Source organism: Microtus oregoni, unplaced genomic scaffold (genome assembly GCF_018167655.1).
Source record: "Microtus oregoni isolate MIOR12 unplaced genomic scaffold, Mior012 000003F_ref0000135, whole genome shotgun sequence".
Lineage (NCBI taxonomy): Eukaryota > Metazoa > Chordata > Mammalia > Rodentia > Cricetidae > Microtus > Microtus oregoni.
In genome coordinates this window covers 66,308,410-66,328,769 of record NW_024543062.1, presented here as the reverse complement: position 1 = coordinate 66,328,769, position 20,360 = coordinate 66,308,410, and the positions used below count along the sequence as shown (strand labels likewise).

Below are 20,360 nucleotides of genomic sequence, written 5' to 3'. Positions count from 1 at the left end.
GACCTCTCGTCTCCTGCTGTCCGCGGGGGCTGTTAGGAAGGAGCGGTCAGCCTAACTGCCCTCCAACAGAGAATGGCCATTCCTCCCTCTGCCTTTGTCCCTAGAGCACATGCCATGCCACGTTGCCAGCAGTGAAATTCTCTTTTTGAAAAATATTTTTAGCATGTGAGCATGTGTGTATGTGTGTGCATGTGTGTGCTATGTGTGAATGTGATGTGTGTGTGTGTGTGTAGGGGTGTAGGCCAGACAACAACTTGCATGATTGCAGGAGTTAGTTTTCTTCCTTCGCATCGTGGGCCCTAGTGATAGAAATCAGCTGGTCAGGTTGGGGTGAGCGTCTTCACCTGCTGAACAATGCCTGAACGTCTTTCTTTGCCTCTTATCATCTTTTTTCCCCCCATTTATGCCTTGTTTTCCTTTCTTTCTTTCTTTCTTTTTTCTTTTCCTTTTTTGAGATAGAGTCTATACTGGCTATCCTAGAACTCACTCTGTAGACCAGGCTAGGCTTGAACTCACAGAGATCTACCTGCCTCTGCCTCCTAAGTGCTGGGATTAAAGGCACGTGCCATTCATTACTCCTGGCTCTTCTGATGTTTCACAAAGTCCTAGGTTACTTCAGGAGGATATTAAATGGAGTTGATTAAAACTTGATTGTAGGGCAGTAGTAGTACCTTTAAGCCCAGCACTTGGAAGACAGGGGCAGGAGGATCTCCAAGTTCAAGGTCAGCAGAAGTCTACAGCATGAGCTCCAGGACAGCCCGAACAGAGAAATCCTGTCTCAGAAAACCAAAAGAACAAAACCAACCCCCCCCACACACTTTATTATTTATAGAAAATAATTTTTTAGATATTTACTTTTGTTTTGCTTGTGGTTTTGTCAGATCCAGATGTGCAAAGATATGCTAGGTGAAAACAAAGATGTCTGTGAAAGTCTCTGCAGAGTAAGGGTGGTGGGAGACTGAATGGGGCTGTGACCGGAAGAAGGGAAGCCACCAGCCCTGCCTCAAAGTGATGTGATTTGCACTAGCATTCCAGGAGGAGGCTGGAAGATTCCCTTTCTCTCTCTCTCTCTCTCTCTCTCTCTCTCTCTCTCTCTCCCTCCCTCCCTCCCTCCTTCCTTCCTTCCTTCCTTCTTTCCTTTCTCCTCTTTTTCCTTCTCTACTTCCTCCTCCTCTTCTTGGGTGAGGTGAGGGGGAGTCCGTAACCAAGATGACCTCAAACTACCTGTGTGGTTAAGAATGACCATGAACTCCCGATCTTCCTGCCTCCACCTCCCAAGTGCTGGTATTATGGGTGATATTATGGGTACGTGCACAACCACACCAAATTAGTAGTGGCAGGGATTGATCCTAGGATTACACATACTAGGCTGGCATGCAACCAACCGAGCTGCATCCCCAGCCCCAGATGCAGAGTTGCTGATAAAGCCACAAGGTAAGGACTTGACCTGATGTTCTCAAGGGCCCTCCACAAGCTTGGTCTTAGATGTTCTCAGGCCCAAGGGTGAAGTGAATATTTTCCTATTTGCCTATATTTGACGACCATAGGACAGGGAAGCCTTGAGGTAATGAAGTAGCAGAAAGAATGGAAAGAGAAGTGGCAGGACAGGATGGAAGTGGGGAACTGGGCCTGGGCTAAGGAGCTGAGAGCCCTTCTGGAAAGCAACGTAGATCAGCGGAAAACGGGCTGCCTGTAACTGTTGGTGGCTTCTGTCTCTACAGAGGGACAAAGAAATCCTGGGAAATCCTGGATTCCTTTCCTAAAGGCTACCAAGTGATCATGAACTATCTGCTACAGAAGCTGATTTCACCCCAGACACACACGGACCAGGAGACCAGCCATGGAACAGAGCTCTCAACACTGATTGTATGGAGGGGCAGGTGGAGGGCTGGGAGCTGGGAAGGAAACACACGGGGATTTCTGCTGGGCTAGCCTGGGCTCTATGGACTAGTACCATTTCGGGACCCAAGTCTCGTTCTAACAGCAGTGTCTCCAGGTTGGGTTAGAAGGAGGGTTTCCAACCAACTGACTTACCTAAAACAGAAGAGTTAGATTCTAGTTTTGAATATGGGGGTGCAGTGAGGGGAGACAAACATCCCGGGCCTGCCCGAATGCTCAAGGACTCTAAGAAACTAAAGCAAGACCCATAGTTACAAGAGCACATAAGGCGTTCCAGAAGCAGCCTGGCGGAAGTCGGCTCAGTCTTCACTCGCTGGCAACACCGGCGACGGCACTGGGTAGGCCTATCCAGGTGCTAGGAACTATGAGTGACGATGAAGATGATGGCATCATACTCTTCCCACTCCAGGTCACCAGGGCCATCCATGAGCTGCTGCTGATCCCGAGCCAGCAGTCGGAGGTGCAAACCTTCTTCGCCTCCCTGTTCGTGGCACTGCTTTTCCAAATCTCTTTCCTGGTGACTAACGAGAGCACCGAGAGCGAGGACAAGCTGCATGAAACTGTTAGGTACCCTGGATCCTGGGCCAGTGTGCTAGGGACTGTGATCTGGATGCCAGCATCTTGGCGCCGCCGCTAGCTTGGCCCTTTCCCATCCTCCATGCTTACTTTATCCCTCGTACCAACTCAAGAAACCTTCCTAGGTTTTCTTGAAAAAAACTTGTAAAAGTGGCCACCTACATGGATGCAGTTTCTGTACTACAATAAAATCAAAACAAGACTGCTGGACCACAGTTTTAGATTGGATTTTCCCCGCCTCTGCAGGCTTCCCATACCGCCTGGGAGACCCCTCAGCTCTTGTTTGCATCAATTGCGAAATGTACTTGGTCTGTGAACATCCTGTGGCCAGGTTCATAATTCACAGTGGGAATCCCACGGGAGGTTAGGAGGCCGAGGGTGTGGCTGGCAATGACACCCTGCCTCCTTCTCTGCCCTCAGTTCTTCCATAGAGGCCCTGAAGACCTTACTGCGAAGCTCTGGGTACATAGAACACATGTCTCATATTCAGACCCTCAGGGGCTGGGAACTGGTTGTCAGCCCTGAAAGTCACTATGAAGGAGTCACTCTGCTGGCCAGGTAAGCGGGCATCCAGTCCCTGGGCAGGCAACCTGCTACGCCTTTGATCCTGTCCCGTGGCTCGGAATAGGGTCTTCCCTATTCTGAGCGCCCTATTGTTATCTCAGGTCCCTGGTCGTCAAGAACTGTTGGCACAATCGCCCTGTCTTCAGTTTCCTCATCAAGACCCTTGAGGACTCAAACTGTGCCCATTACTTGACAGCCCTGGTGTTTCTGACAGAGGTGACTAGAGACCATTGGACAGAGGGCAGTGGGGACAGCTTCCTGGGAAGCCAGTGCGCCCAGGGGACTCATCTAAAAGGCTCCAGAGGTAGAGAAGTGGCCTGGTTTACCCCAGTCCACAGATGAACTAGGGAAGACAGGAAAGAATTCTTTACTAGGTTTCATTGAGTCATAGGCCTTTATCCTCCTCAGATCAAGGCTTTGATTCTGCCCTGACCTTTTGGGGTACTACTTTTCTCTCCTGCAGTTACTTCAGCTTTGACTAGCCACTCTGATTCACTCTATAAATCAGTCATCAGTCAGGGAAAATGTGTAGAAAATTTATAAATGTATCTAAATTCTATAAACCCATTACATGCCTTTGCTTGTATGAAGATGTGTGTGTGTGTGTATGTGAGCAAATGTGTGAGTGTGTATGAGTGTGTATGTGAGTGCGTGAGTGTGTGTGAGTGCGTGTGAGACTGTGAGTGTGTATGTGAGTGAGTGTGTGAGTGTGTGTGTGTGTGAGCAAATGTGTGAGTGTGTATGAGTGTGTATGTGAGTGAGTAAGTGTGTGAGTGTGTGTGTGTATGTGAGCAAATGTGTGAGTGTGTATGAGTGTGTATGTGAGTGCGTGAGTGTGTGTGAGTGCGTGTGAGACTGTGAGTGTGTATGTGAGTGAGTAAGTGTGTGTGTGTGTGAGAGAGAGTGTGTATTATGTGGGTGAGTGTATGTGAGTATGCATATAAGGTTAAATTAATATTCTATGTTCTTTGTGTTGCATTTTTGTTTGTTTTTAAACTAACTTTTTAGTCAGGATACAAGGAAATGAGTTTCACTGGGACATTTTCATACATATACAGCATTGTAACTTCGTTCTTATTCACCCCCTCTACTTTCTCCCTATTCTCAACCACATGCCCTTTTTGAGACAGATTCTCACTATGTAGCCCTGGCTGGCCTAGAACTTTCTATGTAGATTAGGCTAGCCCTAAACACACAGAGATCCAGACACAGATTGCTTCTGTGGTAGGATTAAAGGCATGCTCCACCATGCCTAGCCTCTTGCCCCTTTTGCTGGTCTCTTCTGTTTTCACCGCATGTTCTCCGTAAAACTATAACAATAATGAGGTGTTTAACACAACGGTATTCCATAATGCATAGCATATTCTGCTTCTAAGTTGAAACAAATGCAAACAATACTGTAGTAAACATCTCTGTGTACAATCTTTCCAGTATTATAGATGAGTGTCTTAAATAAGGGTTCTAATAGTGGAAGTATGAATGCCGGAAGTGTGGGTGGCCTCTGTGACTTTTGATACTGATGTCCAAGTGTTCTCCAGTAAAGTTTATCACTTTATGCTTTCACCAGCCGGGGCTGGGCAGGTTTTGAAGTCTGCCTTACTAGTTTTAAAAAGTTACCTGATTTTGAAAGCTATTACACACATTTATTTGTTTGTGTGTGCATGGATGAGCAAACACACATGTGAAGATCAGAGAACAACACGCAAAAACCATTTCTGTCCTTCTACCTTGTGGGTCCCAGGGGTTGAACTTGTATCTCAGGCTCAATAGCAAACACTTTTACCCACTCATCCACCTCACTAGCTCCAACCTATCTAAGAGAAGACAAAGATGACTTCTGAATATCAACAGAAGATAATACAATACCAATAATACTAGGACATAAACAGGGATCTTCATTCTAAGATGCTAGCAGACACTTGCTAAGTATGCTAAGGATTTTCTTGGAGAATGCAGGAGTCTAACTAGCTGAAGGGTGCGTTCATACAGCAGGTCTCTGTAGGCGGAGACTGCTCGTTCATTTCCCTGCCGCTCAGACCCGAAATAATCACACAGAAACTGTATTAATTACAACACTCTTTGGCCTATTAGTTTAGGCATCTTATTAACTAACTCTTACATCTTAAATTAACTCATTTCTATTATTTTAGATTTTACCATGAAGCAGCGAAATTATGTTATGGTGTGTGTGTGTGGGATCACCACAACATGAGGAACTGTATTGAAGGGTGTGGCATTAAGAAGGTTGAGAACCCTGTTCTAGGAGATGCTAAGCCTCACACCACCTTTTTCTGATGCTGGGTGCCTAGTTCTTCGGAATTGCTTTGGGGTGGGGTACAGGAATTAGTTTTCTCTAAGCTCCCGAGTTTACAGCAGTGATCTAGGCACAGCTGGTATTGGGGAACACTCTAGAAGTTCCTTCAAATGCTGTTGCCCAGCTGAGAAGAGTAGACGCCCACCCACAGAAGCAGTTGCGAGTTTCAGGCTGGAGTGGAGTTAGCAAATTGTTTGTCTTCTATTCCGAAGACTTAGGGTTCGGGAAGTTCTCCCTTATCTTCAAGTCTAATTCAATCAAGTTCTTGCCTCCTTTGCAAACTTCCATTCTTGATGCTTTGTAGCTGCTTTCAACCTGTGGCAATGCTGCTCTTTCCTTGAAATATTCTCCAGGCAGTTCATGGTCATGTCTTGAAAGGCCCCCAGCATTATTTATAATAGCCAATAATAACCTAGATGCCCCTCAGCTGAAGAATGGGTTTTTAAAAAAATGGGTTACATTTACACAACTCAGCTGTAAAAATGAAAACCAATCACATCATGAAATTTGCAGGCAAATGGATGGAACTAGACAAAACCATCCTGAGTGAGGTAACCCAGACTCAGAAAGACAAACGTGGTATGTGTTCACTCATAAGTGGATAAAAGGAAACAAAGCAAAGGATAACCAGACTACGGTCCACAGCTCCAGAGAATTGGGAGCATGGGGGGGCAGAGAGGAGGGTGGAAGGGAAGAAGAGAGTAAGGAAGAGGAGTGGAAAAATATATAGCTCAATAAAAACAAAACAGAACAAAAAGCTCCCCAGTGCTAGGATCTGTGTCAGCTACGTACGTTTCTCGTTGCTAACTTCCATCATCCTTTCTCAAAGATGCCCGAGGAAGACTTGCGCCATGGATGAATGACAGGGTGTGAACTTGTCCTTTAAGCTCTTACCAAGGCTCTGAAAACGTTAGTTTACAACAAGACAGAATTTAGATTCAGTTGTTCCCTTGCCTACCTTTCTGTCATTCTTGGTTTCCTCTTGCTAGTTGCTCCGCTGTCCAGACGTGGCCGGCATTGTGGATGAATTCTCCACCAAGGTTCTGGTGGATTGGTTCAAGCGCGAGGAGCCAGCCATAGACTATCTATTCCTGCAGATCGCAGAGATCTTCACAAAGTACAAAAACACGGTGAAAATGGGAGAGGGGACAAGGACATTTCACCCGGAGAAGGAACAGGTGGACCTGGAGAGCTAGTGTGTCCAGTTATAGACAGGGAGACACACTGAATTAGGACATGAGTCCCCTTGAGGCCGGTTGTCCAGCATAGAATCCAGACGGACTTGGCCATTCATACTTCCTCCCATCCAGAAAAGGTCCTGGAGAAAGTTGTCCTGTAAGTCACTTCAGAGAACAGGATCCCAGATGTACCATCCAGATGTCTGGAGAGTGGCATCATCAGGACTGAGGGAGACAGTGAGGAGGGCAATTTATGGCGCAGTAGATGGAAAATCTTTATCTTTTCACCTCTGCTCACGGAGGGCAGAAATTTCCTGGCCTGGAACCCTTTTGAAAGCCCAGTTTGATCGCCATCCAATGTCGGGGCCATTCTTACTTCCAGAGTGAAAACTGCAAGAGCTGTATCCACTGGTCTACATGGAGGGTGGGACTGATGGGACGTGCCGGTGGGGACAGTTTCCTGACTCTGCTTTTGAGCGGCTGTCCCTCTGTAGATGAGGCACTTCCACATCCTGCAGCCCTACGTGTTGAGTTGCTGCTACTCCCCCAGCAGTGAGGTGGTGACAGAGACCTTCCTCATGCTGCGGCGCATCCTCAGGGACCTCACCTGGCGTCACGCCTCCTCCTTCATCACTGAACTGGCTTTCACTTTGGTCCACTTCTTTGAGGAGGTAAAGCTCCCCCAGCCCCCCCTCCTCCAGGGATCTAGAGGTCGCTCTCTTACCCTAGGTAGCTGCGACCCAATGGAAGAGGGTGGAACTTTTTTTGTGTGTGTGTATGTGCGCGCGAGGGGGCAGTTTTGAGACAGGGTTTCTCTGTGTAACAGTCCTGGCTGTCCTGGAACTCACTTTGTAGACCAGGCTGGCCTAGAACTCACAGAGATCCACCTGCCTCTACCTCCGAAGTGCTGGGATAAAAGGTGTGTGCCGCCACCACCCATTGGGTGGAGTTTCCTTACAAAGCCCTTTCCTTGACCCCAGTGAAGTTCTTGGGAGACTGACTGCTTCTGCACTCTTGTTTTGTAATTGTCAACAAGAGGGCAGAGGAGAGCAGCACAGGGGAGCTGTGTTGCTGAACGAAGTGGACGGGGGATGTGCACGGGAGTGTGGTTAGTGGGAGCAGAGTTGAGAGCCCTTCTGACCTGGGTGGGCAGCGCAGGAGCAGAGGTGCTGGGGTCTTCCTGAGTGTGTCTCTTCTTACACAGGAGTCAGAGGAGCTGCGCCTGATAACCTTCCAGATCTACGGAAGTATCCTAACTAAGGTCTCGAAGATGGCCCTTGTCTGTCCCCTGAGGCACCAGATCCTCAACTTGCTAGTCCTCTTTGTGTCACACCTGCAGGATGTAAACACCAACGTGGTGGAGGTGAGAAGCTGGACTGTGGAGCCTGGCGTTCGGTTCTCCCTGGAAGTTAATACAGAACATGGTATTGGCCAGGGCTGTGACAGGATGGTGTAACACGAAGGGGACCCATTAGACTTTGCTATTGGAGACACTCAGCGAGTAGAGGTGATTGGCTGTTGGGCTGACTCTCCTCCAGCTCCAGTTTGATTCAGCTAACTACCAATTCCACTAGAAGCTGGTGGGCATGCAAACCCTAATTCAGGAAGTCTCATAGTGGCACCAGCTCCTCTCTCTGCTGCCTTGCCTTGGTCCTCGCGAACTTTCTCCTTACTGTTGTCTGCCCTTACCTTCCCAAGGAAGGGAGATGGGGCTCCTAGGGCAGGAGAGCTCCAGTTGTGGTTGTATTCTGGGCAGAGCAGAGAGGCCTGGATTATGACAGACCGAGCTGTGAGCCCAGGAGACCACAGCTAAATGCTCAGAAACCACTGCCTTGATTTGTAACAGGAGACCTCTTAGATACATCCAAGGATGCTGCTGAGCACTGGGGAGGAATGGGTACCTCCTGATGAACTCAGTGATGTTTCTGACCGAGCCAACTTTGATATAGAGCAGGGAAAACCCAGGTGGTGTACCAAGACTTTGAGGCACCTGGGTGAGGTGGTAGACTTCTGAGAACCCAGTACTCAAGAGCCTAATGTGCCAATTTGAGGCTAACCTGGGCTACATAGCAAAAACCTGACATTTGTTTTCCGAGAGACTGCTTTGGGGTTGGAAAGGCACGGTGCCAACGGCTGTGCTGTAGACAGTCACACTGCCGTGGGACTCGGTTTTTCTATCACAGCAGCTGCCGCTTCCACCGCCTCATGGGAAAGAGGTTATCAGTAGAGGGTCTCCATTTCTCCTGAGCCTGAATGCCTGCAGGCTCTGAGTCTTCAATTCACCAAGGCCAAATGGGCTATGACCTGTCTCCCTCTTGGACCACTCTGTGTCTTTGTCCAAGTTTATTCATGCTGAGCCTCCCATCTCTCCAGGTCTGTAGGCTCAGCCTCTGCAGCATAGCTACCTTCCTGGGCTGGTCCAAACTCAAAGGGGTCTTCTCCAAGAATGATGTGTTCAGCATCCTCAGTGCTCTGGTAAGCCAGCAGCTGATTGATCCTTCTGCCCTGTGCCAGGGAGTCACCACCCACCCCCGCCACCCCCATCCCCTGACCTTCAGCCATCTGAGTCAGTCTCCTCCCTGCAGCTGGTGGTGGCAGGAGCTAGCAGCGACAGTGCCTTGTGTTGGCCACCTGGTGGTGCTTCCTGCCCTCTCAGTGCCCCGTGTCTACCCTGGAGAATTAGGCGCATGAATTGGTAATTCCGAGAGGAATACACTTTCTAATACAAAGGCAGGGCACTGCGCCCAGCTCCAGCTTGCAGAAAGGCTACCCATGTAGAGGGGCCATCTTCATGGGGAGGAGTGGAAGAGGGTGATGCTGAGTCCCTTTTCTGTCTCCATGATTAAACACCATGGAGAGTTTATCTGAGCTTTCAGTTCGAGAGTGAGAGTCCATGGTGACAGAGGGAAGGTATGGTAACAGGACCAGGGATCTGAGGACCCCGATCTTGAGTTACAAGCAGGGAACAGAGAGAACAAATCCAAAATGGCACAAGTCTTAAAAACGCTCAAAGCCTGCCCCCAGTGACACATTTCCAGCAAGGCCACAGCTCCTGAGCCTCCCCAACAGTGCCATCAGTTGCGGATCTAACATTCAAATGCCCGAGACTATGGGGGACAAGGAAACCTAGACCCCAGTAGAACTGAAGAATCACTATGTCAAGGGCTTTGTTATACATTGCTATTCTCGCAGCTTGGTCAATCTAGGAAGGCTTCACGTAAGAGCTAAGGTTCCAGGAGTTGGGACACAGGATGTGGTTTTTGCAGTTGGCATGGCTTGCATTGCCCTTCCCATGTAGACTGTCTGAGAGGCAAGAAGATTGGCAGCCTGCCACTCCAGCTGTGCCATGTAATACTGCTTCTTCCAGCTGCAGCAGGAAAGGAGCAAGGCGCTCTGGTTCCTGAAGCAGAGTGTGGCTCTCTTCAAGAGTCCGCAGGGCCCCATCCGCCAGGTCGCTGTGTGGTTTGCAGGTACGATGGCCCTCTGTCTTCTCGGGGCCACTGTCTACTTGAAGTTGGGTTGTTTAGATTGAGGGCTGGGTATGTAAGGCTCTAATTACAGGACCCATGATAATTACAGAGTCCCTGGTAATGACCCCATCTGTTCCCTTCCACCACAGGGGTTGGGTAGGGGTAACCTGTCTATAGCAGAATGGGCCCACTCCTAAGAAACCAAGGCAGAATAGCCCCCAAAGGGTGGCACATCAGGCCTGTGTGTGGTCCCTAGTGGGTTCAAAGACAGGTGGACTTTACCTCCTGCCACTCAGAGGACTAGCATCCCTGAGGTGCAGTTTATCTGCATCTTCACCTGGCTTCTGCAGAATGGGAGAAGCGGTTTGGTTTCATGGAGCAAGTCCAACCCTGAGGCTGGTAACCGAGGCTGGGAAAGATAGACAAAAGGACGGGGTGATGACTTTTACTGGGGAACTTATAGTTAGGGCCCACTTGCCCCCTTGGGAGGCCACTGAGTGCCTGTGTGCCCCTGTAGGTCAGATCATCCGGGTTCTCAACAGGGCCGAGAAAGAGGAAATTGAGGATGAATATATAGGTGAGTGACCACCCCATTGCCTACTGTGTGCATCTTTTAGGGGTGAGGATGCTTATCTGCCAGGCTGGTTCCTGGAACTCTCCCTAGGAAAGAGCTACCCTGCCTTCTTCCCTAGAGTACCAGTGTCCCCAGCTCCTCCCCTCAAGAGTCTCATCACAGACTCATATTATTGTGTGGGAACTTTTGTGTCTCACTGTCCCTGAGACATGTCCCCTACACACTGTGTCTTTCTCTTCTATTCATGACAGAGTGTACCTCCCCACCCCGCGCCAGTATGGCTCTGTCCTGGGCTGCAGTTCTGCTGCAGGGTGGGGGTGGGGGGGGTCAGAGAACTTCACATAGAATGGAGGAGGAAGGTAGAGATAGGAGAGGCAAGTAGGACCAAAAAAGAAGCTGCCTTGTGTCTCCCTGAGCCAGGGGCTCTTGGGGGTCTTGATCGCAATGGACAGTGTGGACTTCTAGAAGACATCTTTGCTTATATTGTAAAAGTTTCCCTCTTCCTCCAAGCAGTGCCAGGGTCCTGCTGCCTCGCCTGGCCCCGTTCCTCTGCTCACTGTGCCACCCCCTGTATGATCTGTTACAGCCTTCAGGTACATGCAGAGAGACCCTGACCCCATAGTCAGCTGCCTTACCGTCCAGACTATCTACATCCTCGAAGCCAAGGAGCCGGTAACTCCAGCTAAGACCCCTTCATCCTGCCTCTACATAAGGAGGTTCCTAAGGAGATACCACTGAGCCTGCATGCTAGGGTCCAAGATGAAGGCTTGCCACCAACACTGTGACAGCGGGCTACCTTCTGAGTCTTGCACTAGAAATGGTGTGTCCCTGTAGAACTCTGATAATAAAAAGAGAAAGCATTCATTTTTGTGCAGTTAGATATCAATCTGTGGTCACGAGCTGCTGTGTGTGTGTGTGTGTGTGTGTGTGTGTGTGTGTGTGTGTGTGTGAAATCATCTAGGACAGGCTGGCTTCTCTGGTGCTGCTGCCCATGGCCACTCTTATTCAGTCACGTGGTCTAAGCACTTTTCTTTGCATGCTGGGCATGAGACACATAAGGTAACTAGAATTCATTTGTACTAGCAGCTGTGTGTTTTGTTTTTACACAGGGTTTTGCCATGTGCCCGGGCTGGCCTCAAACTCATATTCTCCTGCCTTTGCCGCCTGAATGCTGGGATTATGGGTGTGTATCGCCGTAACCAGCCCTTTTTTTTAAAAAAAAAAAATTTATTTATTTATTTATTACAGATAGTGTTCAGCAAGCATGAATTCCTGCACAGCAGAAGAGGACAACAGATCTCACAGATGGTTGTGAGCCACCAGGTGGTTGCTGGGAATTGAACTCAGGACCTCTGGAAGAGCAGTCAGTGCTCTTAACCTCTGAGTCATCTTTCTAGTCCCCCAGCTTTTTTTTTTTTTTTTTTTTTTGAGGTACTGTCTTGCTACATACCCCAGGCTGCTTTTGAGTTCTCCTAGTGGCTGGGCAGTATTCTTGCTGGTAAATAGCAGTGTCCCCCTGGCTAGTTGAAGCAGGAAAGTGATTTTTTTTTTCTCACAGAGAGTGTGGTTAGCTCTGTAAGACCACTCTATAAAAGTAGCATACAGCTGCCCCTGGGCACCGCCCAAACCACAGCCCAGAAGTATCCTTCCCCTAGCGTATTAAGATCAGAGCTCGCTCTTTCTTGTTGGAATCAGTCTTACTGACATCGGCACGACAGTGGGTCCTTGGGATGTTCTGGGTCCGTACAGGATCTTCTGTGGCTCCCATGGCCCCTCTCCCCTCACCATTCTTTCTCCTAAGTGACTTCAGTCACTGGGAAAAGCTTACAGGACAGCAACTTCCTAATACAAATGCAAGCTCCTTCAATGGCAGGCTTGGACTTGGCTGGAGTCCTGGCTTCACAGGTCCACGCTTTGAAGTTCCCAGTGGTCTCCTGCACACAAGCCTTCAGGGACCTGAGGTGCCCTCTCCTTTCGGGGCCTCCCTAGGCCCACATCTTCCTTGCATTATCTTGCAAGCTTACCTGCTTGCAAACAAGCCAAGGATGGCATTAAAGGTCCTGCTAATTTCTTCAGCCGCCAGGAGGCTTTTCTCACAGTTCCTGGCTCATCATTAGCTGCCCCCAGTTACCATGGGAAGCCTTCTGGGCTAACCACTTTATCCATAGGAGTATATACCCTGTGTATAAATAGAAATACTAAGACTCACTGACACCGATAGCTCCTTCCTTGCCCCCAAAGGATAAATGTGCCTTCACAAGCAAGGACAAACAGTATATCTTATATTAAAAATAAAATCAAACACAACAATCAGTAACAGCTGTTTGGGAAAAAAACCTCCTCCAGGACTGGGTGTTCCCACGTGTTGCTGCTTTCATTCACTTGAGTCAAACCAAGATATAGGTATAAAAGAGTGGGTTTCTGGAGCTCTTCTGTCCTGCTATCTCCTCAGCTAGTTCTGATGGCCTCTCTGGGCCTCGGTTCCCTCTGTGTATAAAATGAGGGATTTGGAAAAATATGTCTCTTGAGGTGCCTCCGGGCTTAGACAATGAATGGCATCAGCTTCTTAAGAGGGACTTAGTGTCTAGTGTCTGCTACACAGATGACCCAAGTCCATCCTCCCAGGACCCGCAGAAGAGAACAGAGTGTGGGGGTGCACGCACGTAACCCAAGCCCCGGGGCTGGCTGACCAGACTGAATCAGAACGCTTTCAACTCAGTGAGACCTATCTCAAAAAATAAGGGGGAGGCCAGGTATGGTGGCACTCGGGAAGGAAAGGCAGGCACAGCTCTGTGAGCTCAAGGCCAGCCTGGTCTACACAGTGAGTTCCAGGCTAGACAGGACTACATGGTGAGATCCCCATCTCAAGAAATCAGAAATCAATAAAATACAAATAAGTAAGTAAGCAAGGTGGAATGTGATTGAGGAAGACATCTGGCGTCAGCTTATGACTTCTGTATGCAGGCACACAGGCATGGGTACCTGCACACTAATGTGTAGGACAAACATGTGTACACACACAATTAAAATTATAAACTTTTTTTGAGATGGGGCTTCTCTGCATAGCCCTGGCTGTCCTCAAACTTACTCTGTAGACCAGGCTGGCCTTAAACTCAGGGATCAACCTGCCTCTGCCTTCCAGGTGCTGGGAGTAAAGGCGTGCACCACAGCCTGCAGACTTTAAATAAACTTTTAGAAAGTCCAGCCAGTGTTCTTGACTGAGCCATCATCTCTCTAGTCCCCTGTATTTAAGAATCTCTTAACTTTGGGCCCATGGCCAAGACTATTGATGTTCCCACAGGGTGACCTGAATTTTGCAAATCATTGCTGCCAACCCTCTGGGGGATGAAGGGAGGAGTTAGCGCAAGCAGGAAGCTACAGAAACCCCTCTCAGTTTCATCTATGTGCCCAGCCCAGTGGCAGCTGGCCACACCCAGTTGTCACTTCCCACAACACACAATGGGCTGCGTCTGTCTGTGGAGTAGTAGAATAGGATCTTATGTAAAACATGCGCTTTGGGGAGCAAGGGTGAGGCAGGAGGCTGGCATGGGGTGGAGCTCAATTGCCTAGCCAAAATCAATGATCTTCAGGAAGCCAACCCGTTCTCCAAGGCAGAAGGCTCTGTGCCTGCCCCATAGGCTGGGGACACGGGGCAGGAATGGTCACTGTGTTTCCCTTTGTGGCTAAGGGTCCCCTCCCACTAGTTCCTCTGCTGGAAGAGAAGAAGCCTCTTCGGAATTCCTCCCCACCCCCCAAACTCCGGCTCGCTGGGTCACTATGAGCAACAGGGACTTGTGTGGGTTCAGAAACCACTTGGTTTTCCTTTTGGGAAACAGAGCAACAAAAGTTGATCTTGGCTTCCTGGCTGTATAGGAGGCTTCCTAATCATAGATGGCATTAAGGAGTGGGCCAGACACACCGGAGTGTACAGAGAGACAGACAGATGACAACACAGAATGGCTGGGAGGGTAAACCAGTGGCAGGTCACATGCTTAGCATGCATAAGATGCTGGGTTCCATTCCAAGGGTGGTGGAGAAGACAGCGTCCCGAAGACTGGAAAGCACCGACCTAGTAATAGCATCATGACCATCGCAGAGCTGGTTTGCTATATGAGCTTTTCAGTATGTGTACATTTCTGTCTTCTCTCCGCAAGTGGCAACGAAACAAAATATGTCCAGCCCGTGCCACACACAGGGAGTCCCGAGTCCTAGGGAAGGCTTGCAATATGTGAGTGACGGAAAGTGGGTGCTTTGGTGGTGCAGGCTGATCAAAGCCCAGCCCTGTCCTGGTGAGTCTCTCCATTCTGTGAATGTCCTCATTTCATAAAGAGGCCATCACCTAATACCAGGGATGATCTAGCAAAGAATGCCCCTAACAGTAAGGACCCCAGTACTGGGTGTTCAGTCAGTGCTGGTGTCTGTTCTTGACCACCTGTACCTGCCTCGAACCCTGCAGGCCATAGAGGGCTGGGAGAAGAGAACATACTCCAAGGGACCATAAACTCATCATAGAGCATTGTTCTCCCATGGGGCCCAGTTACAAAGGCCAGCCTCATATACTTACCCAAAAACAACCTCCCACCCCTAAGAAAGCACCAGCAGCCACAGGTCAACAGACAATGGTCATTTGAGTTTTATTTATCTTAGAACACACATATCCAATTCCAGAACAGAAATGTACAACATGAGGCTTAAATAACTTTCATATCCTATGTACAGTCATCGGAAGAGGTACAAAGCATATACACACCTTGAGCTACCATGTCACGGGAGAGCGCATGAGCCAAGAGAGACCCCGCAGCTTGGGTAGGGGCAGCGGCTGGAAGAGCTGGGGGCAGGGCGGGGCACCAAGACATCAGTGGTCTTTTCTGGCTTTCAGCAGTACCGACTTTCCACTGTTTGACAAAGCCTTGAGGACACAGGATTGAAGGAGGAAGGAGGAGGCAAAGGAAGTCAGGTGGGTGCTGGAGATGAAGAGGGGTGGGCACCGGGGATGGAACAAAGATGTCAAAGAAACAGAACTTGCCCTGCAGAGTCTCTTGCACTTAAGGAGCAGTGAAGAGCCAGGAGTCAGGAGGGGACGGCTGGGCTCAGGAAGGCTCAGTGGAGTCATTGGCCATTCTTCTAAGCAGCAAGCAGTTTCCAACTTGAAAGGACAAAGGGACGGATGCCACAGGTTTGGGCCACATGACAGGATGGAATTCACCGCTCCTGCAGGGCAGGTTCTGCCCACACAGACCAACCAGGCTCAGCCAAGGGTGTGTGGCTGCACCCAGCCCAGAATCCAGGGGAGGTCCCCAGGAACTAGCAGGGTAGAACATAATGCCCCAATTGCACAGCAGCTTTCTGCTGCACCTCCACCACAATGAGCAGCACGAGGATGCCCCCGGGAGACAGCATCCTCCCCGCGTGTGTGCGTCTGTGCTTTAACCTGCCCTTTGCCCAAGCCTGCAGCTGGGGCGAGGGTGGGAGGCATCTTCCAGATCCATAGCTGTCCCTTTTCAAGTAGCTGATGGTGGCACTCTGACCACATCAAGGGCTGGGCTGGGTCAGCCTCTCATTCTTTGCCTTCTCTCCCTCCTTGGCAGGCTTTAGAGGCTGATTCAGGCACAGCCTTCCAGGACCTGGCCGCTGTGGGATCAAGTCTCTCCAACAAGTGCAAACACTGAACTGGTTAATACTGGAATGGGTCCTGACCCAGGATTGTGCAGAGAAGGCCCAAGTTCCATCCAGACGGAAGCCAATCAGCTTCGGAAGCATGGATGTGGACATTAGTTCAGGAGATGGGAGCCTGGGTCCAGGCTCTTCAGGCTCAGTATGGTGGGGTACAGCTATACGTGGGTTTTTATAGGTCTGGGGTATGGGGGTCTAGGGAGGGGCCCACAGCATACAGATATGGCCTGGGCCTCAAGTCTTAGGATGGGCACAAGAAGTGATATAAGTCCCAAAAGTACATGGGTTAGTCAGCCACAGGCATGGGCATCCCTAGTCTAACTTAAGACTCAGCCCATCTGCGAAAAGCCTCTTGGACCCATGTTTGCCTATATTGTCTACCCCGAGACCTGCTTTGTGCTCAAATCACAACCAGTTTGTGCTTCCAACACGTAGGACGCTTGTGCAATGAGTGGAGCTAGGGGCCTGCTCCTGGCTGTGTGCCTTGGACACCCCGAAAGAGTGGGAAGGGACACCAACATTCCCAGAACACAGCTCAGAATGACTCGGGGACAATGCGCTTAGAGCTCCAAAGGATTTCAAGTTTAGTCAATGACACTCGCTGGGACAGCATAGCAGCCCCGCCATGAGGTAGTGACCCATCAGAAATGGCGGAAGGGGCAATGACGGTGAGCACCTCTCGCGGGGCTGTAAGACCACACGCTTTGTACAAGAACTGGCCTTGCAGCTAGCTATACAGTACGGCACCCCAGGCTGGGGCAGCCCAGCCCATGGGGTCAGATAAGTCTCATGTGTTTCTGGAGTTTGTAAACACTCATGCAGATGGGTTCTGGGTTTTCTTACAGGACGTAAGGTCTAGGCTTTCCATTCAGGCGGAGAGGGGTGGAGGAGAAGACGTGGTCACTTCTGAGAGCTAAGGCAGTTTCTTAGCATGTTCAGGATGAGCAGAGGAAGGAGGATCTCTGGTCATTGCAGACAGACTGTCTAGGTTCCAGCTGACCAGCTTTCCAGGCGTATCATTCTGAATATCCACGTACCCAGACTTAACACCATGTCCGACAGGGGCCACCAACAGGCGGGATAATCTTAGTCTCCGATACAGCTCCGGGATGGCTCAGAGAGGGTCTGTCCTCAGCAGGGACTCTCCCATTGCAGGGCCACATGGACAGGTACCAGTGTACCCGGCCACAGAGAGAGAAGAGCCAAATGCAGATGTGCTATGCTAACTATCCAAAGTCCTCAAGTCACCATGTCCTCTGAACAGAGCTGGGGTTCACAGCTCCCGGAACGAGGCCAGGAAGCATGAGATCAGTGAAGCAATGGAGTAAGTGTGGACCAGTTTAAGGGCAGAGGAAGCCAGGGGTGAGGGATGGAGTGACCCCTCTCAAGGTCTAGACCTATAAATTTGGAGTTGTTCCTATAGGGGGCGCCAGACAGATTACACCTCATCCTTGCAGCTGAGTCCACAGCCCCGTGGGAGAAGCAAGGAAGGAGCATGAGCCTCCTCCTGCTAATCTAAAAGGGAGGGCCTTTGGCCCAGGCTGGTTTTAAGGCTTGAAAATCCGTTTCTAGAATAACTAAAGGAAAAGAAGCAGTGGGGGCTTCCTGTCCCCATGAGGGCTGAAACATAATTAGCTGATTAGGTTAGTAGCCTTACTACCCAAGCCGCTACCTAGTGGACAGTCTACCAATCTAGACCACATAGGACTCTAGGGAGCATGGGTTCCCTGGTCTTGGGCTGCTGGTCTTGGGTGGACTCTCTGACCTTCGGGGTTTGTGGGCACGAGGCCCATAAGGAAAAGACACATGTGGGCTGCAGGCATGGCTGGCATAAGGCTGCCCAGCATGATGCCAGGCCTCAGGATGGAGGAAGGCACTGCGGCATCAGGCGGCCTAGAGACCTGGACTATTCTAGAAGGTTTGCCGGGGTGGAGCAGAGCTGGGGCAAAGGCCAGAGCTGCAAAGGGTGGAAGAGGCCTTTCCCTCCTCTGCCCACCGAGCAGAGGGTGGGGCAGGGGGCTGGAGCGCCAAAGAGAAGACTCCCCCACCACGAGTGCAGGGGAGAAGATGGGAAGAAACTTCAAGTCAGTTTCCAGGAGGCAACAACAAAACATAAAAATAAAAAACAATAAGTTAGATTAATTGCAGTATTGCTGACCTCCCCAGAGGAACTGTCTAAGCAGCTCCACCGCGCCCTCAGCAGAGGATGCCCCAAGGAATGACTGGGCCCCATTGAGGTGGGTGGTTGGTGGCCATAGGGTTTTAGGGTCAGCTGCAGGACTCAGCTGCTTACATCTGGTTTCCATGGTTACCTGAGAACTACCTTGGTGGGCTCAGAGGCAGATGCAGTGGCTCCAGAGGTGGGGCTGGGAGACATGGAAGAGGCTAGCTCACTGGAGGATAGATGGGCAGGAGGGCAGGAGGACTTCTTCTCCCTCCCAGTGCCACCCTGGGCTGAGGGCCCGGAGGAAGGGCAGGGCTGCCTCAGCAGGAGACAGTGTGACCTGTTATGGGCAGGGCAAGGAACTGGGCGGGGGAAGGGATCGTGCCCTTTGGCTTCACAGCTTACTCCCTCCCCGGCCTCTCCTTTCTCAGGAGGCAGGGGAGGGACAGAGGGGCCAGTGAGAGGAAGCAGAGCAAGAGAAGGGCCACACCCTCTGTCCTCAGTGCACCTGGCTGGTCTGCTCAGGTCAGGCAACAGCTTCCCTTCCACGCCATGTGGACTGCCAGGTCCGAGGGTCTAGCCACCCTCAGTCCAAACTTCAAGGGTGGGCCACCGGTAGCCGTCGCATGCTCCAGAACTTCACTGTCAGGTCACTGGGGAGGACAGAGTGAGGATGCTCAGCCATTGACGTGAGCCCAGCCGGCTGCCCCCAAAAGTAAAGGCTGGGCAGACTCCCCACCTCCCTCGTGTACGGCTGGGCTAAGACAAACACTGCTCAGGAGCAGTGGGCACTGATGCACAGGGAAGGGTCTGGGCAAAGGGAGGACCCAGGACATGGTCTCCAAGACCCTGCAGGACTGGTGTCCTGGGCTTTCTCGTTGTTTTGTTTTGTCCAGGCCTCAATGCCTCCCCCTCTGCTCTCTGCTACCTAGGGTTCTGTCCCACTGCTCATGCTTGCAAGATGGGCTGTTGGTGCAATCTGTTGGGCCAGGCAGGGCACGGAGGGAGAATAAGAAGGTCAAGAGTAAAACAGTCTCATACCGTGAAGAAGCAGCTCAGATCGAGGTGGGGAAAGACAGGAAAAGGCAAGAGGGGAAGAATGAGAGAGGAAAGGGGAGGGCTGGAGAGGGGTCAGGGCAGGGTGGTGGCGCGGCCCTTTATGGCCAGGACTCGGCGAGGAAGGCAGGGGGTGAGTCCAGGGACGTAATTCCACAGCTTTACCCGGCAGTCACTATGGGGGGAGAGGTAGAGAGGCAGAGAGGAGAGGTAGGAAGAGATGGGAGGGGAGAGAAGGGACATGGTGGGGACAAGGAGAGAAAAGAAGAAACCGGGCTGAGTAGTGCCCCTGGGGCTGAGGACCTGGCACTGCCTGACGGGGTGGGGGCAGAGCTGCAGCTAAAGAAGCAGAGGTTTAAAAGTGGTAGGGCAAACCTTAGCTCCTGCATGGGTGAGAGAGAGAGAGATTGGGACTGCTGGAAGGATGAGTCCTGGCCCGGGGCCCAGGGGCTCCCTGATCCCTTGTCTAGTGCAGCACCCAGGACATTGGGAGCTTGGTGCTCAGTGAAGATGAACAGGAGGTTTAGAGAGAAGGGTTCTGTGGGGTTCTGCTGGGTGAATCGAATCTGTGGGGACAGCTGCACAGCCCTGTCACCATACTGACTCTGGGAAGAGGGAGGGGAACAAGAGGCCCTCCTGCCCGGCACCCACCTGGAGGCCGTGAAGATGTGCTTGCTGTTGGTGCAGATGGCGTTGATGGGGCTGTCGTGGCCCTTGATCTCACCAATGGGTGTGAAGTTGTCCACATTCCAGACCTTGATGAAGCCTGCCCGACAGGCGCTCAACAGCATGGGCCGGCCAGGAACATAGGCCAGGGCACACACCCAGTCCTTGTGAGCATTGGGGATTTGCTGTGGGAGGGTCAGGGCTAATAAGGTGTAGAGAAGGGAGG

General features: G+C 50.8%; 2 protein-coding genes across 9 annotated transcripts in view; one reads left to right on the top strand and one right to left on the bottom strand.

Moving 5' to 3' along the window:
• The window catches only part of LOC121446213 (maestro heat-like repeat-containing protein family member 7), a 32,550-nt gene extending 21,237 nt beyond the window's left edge, over positions 1 to 11,313 (top strand). Inside the window, exons 12-22 of the mRNA XM_041648683.1 lie at positions 1,722 to 1,866; positions 2,309 to 2,466; positions 2,896 to 3,033; positions 3,141 to 3,255; positions 6,343 to 6,483; positions 7,026 to 7,202; positions 7,736 to 7,894; positions 8,905 to 9,006; positions 9,899 to 10,001; positions 10,519 to 10,578; positions 11,162 to 11,313. Of these exons, the coding sequence (XP_041504617.1) occupies positions 1,722 to 1,866; positions 2,309 to 2,466; positions 2,896 to 3,033; positions 3,141 to 3,255; positions 6,343 to 6,483; positions 7,026 to 7,202; positions 7,736 to 7,894; positions 8,905 to 9,006; positions 9,899 to 10,001; positions 10,519 to 10,578; positions 11,162 to 11,313 (1,450 nt within the window). The remainder of the gene's footprint in view (positions 1 to 1,721; positions 1,867 to 2,308; positions 2,467 to 2,895; positions 3,034 to 3,140; positions 3,256 to 6,342; positions 6,484 to 7,025; positions 7,203 to 7,735; positions 7,895 to 8,904; positions 9,007 to 9,898; positions 10,002 to 10,518; positions 10,579 to 11,161) is intronic.
• Positions 11,314 to 15,192: 3,879 nt separating this feature from the next.
• The window catches only part of Kif21b (kinesin family member 21B), a 47,226-nt gene continuing 42,058 nt past the window's right edge, over positions 15,193 to 20,360 (bottom strand). For 4 of the 8 annotated variants that reach the window (XR_005974015.1, XR_005974019.1, XR_005974018.1 and 1 more), the window contains 3 exons: positions 20,120 to 20,319; positions 19,454 to 19,643; positions 15,193 to 19,065 (listed from right to left, as the gene is read on the bottom strand). Coding sequence is in view for 3 of the 8 variants with exons in the window: in XM_041647997.1 (XP_041503931.1) it covers positions 19,011 to 19,065; positions 20,120 to 20,319 (255 nt within the window). In the remaining 5 variants the exon portion in view is untranslated. The remainder of the gene's footprint in view (positions 19,066 to 19,453; positions 19,644 to 20,119; positions 20,320 to 20,360) is intronic. The other 4 variants (XM_041647997.1, XM_041647998.1, XM_041647999.1 and 1 more) reach the window with 2 other exon arrangements.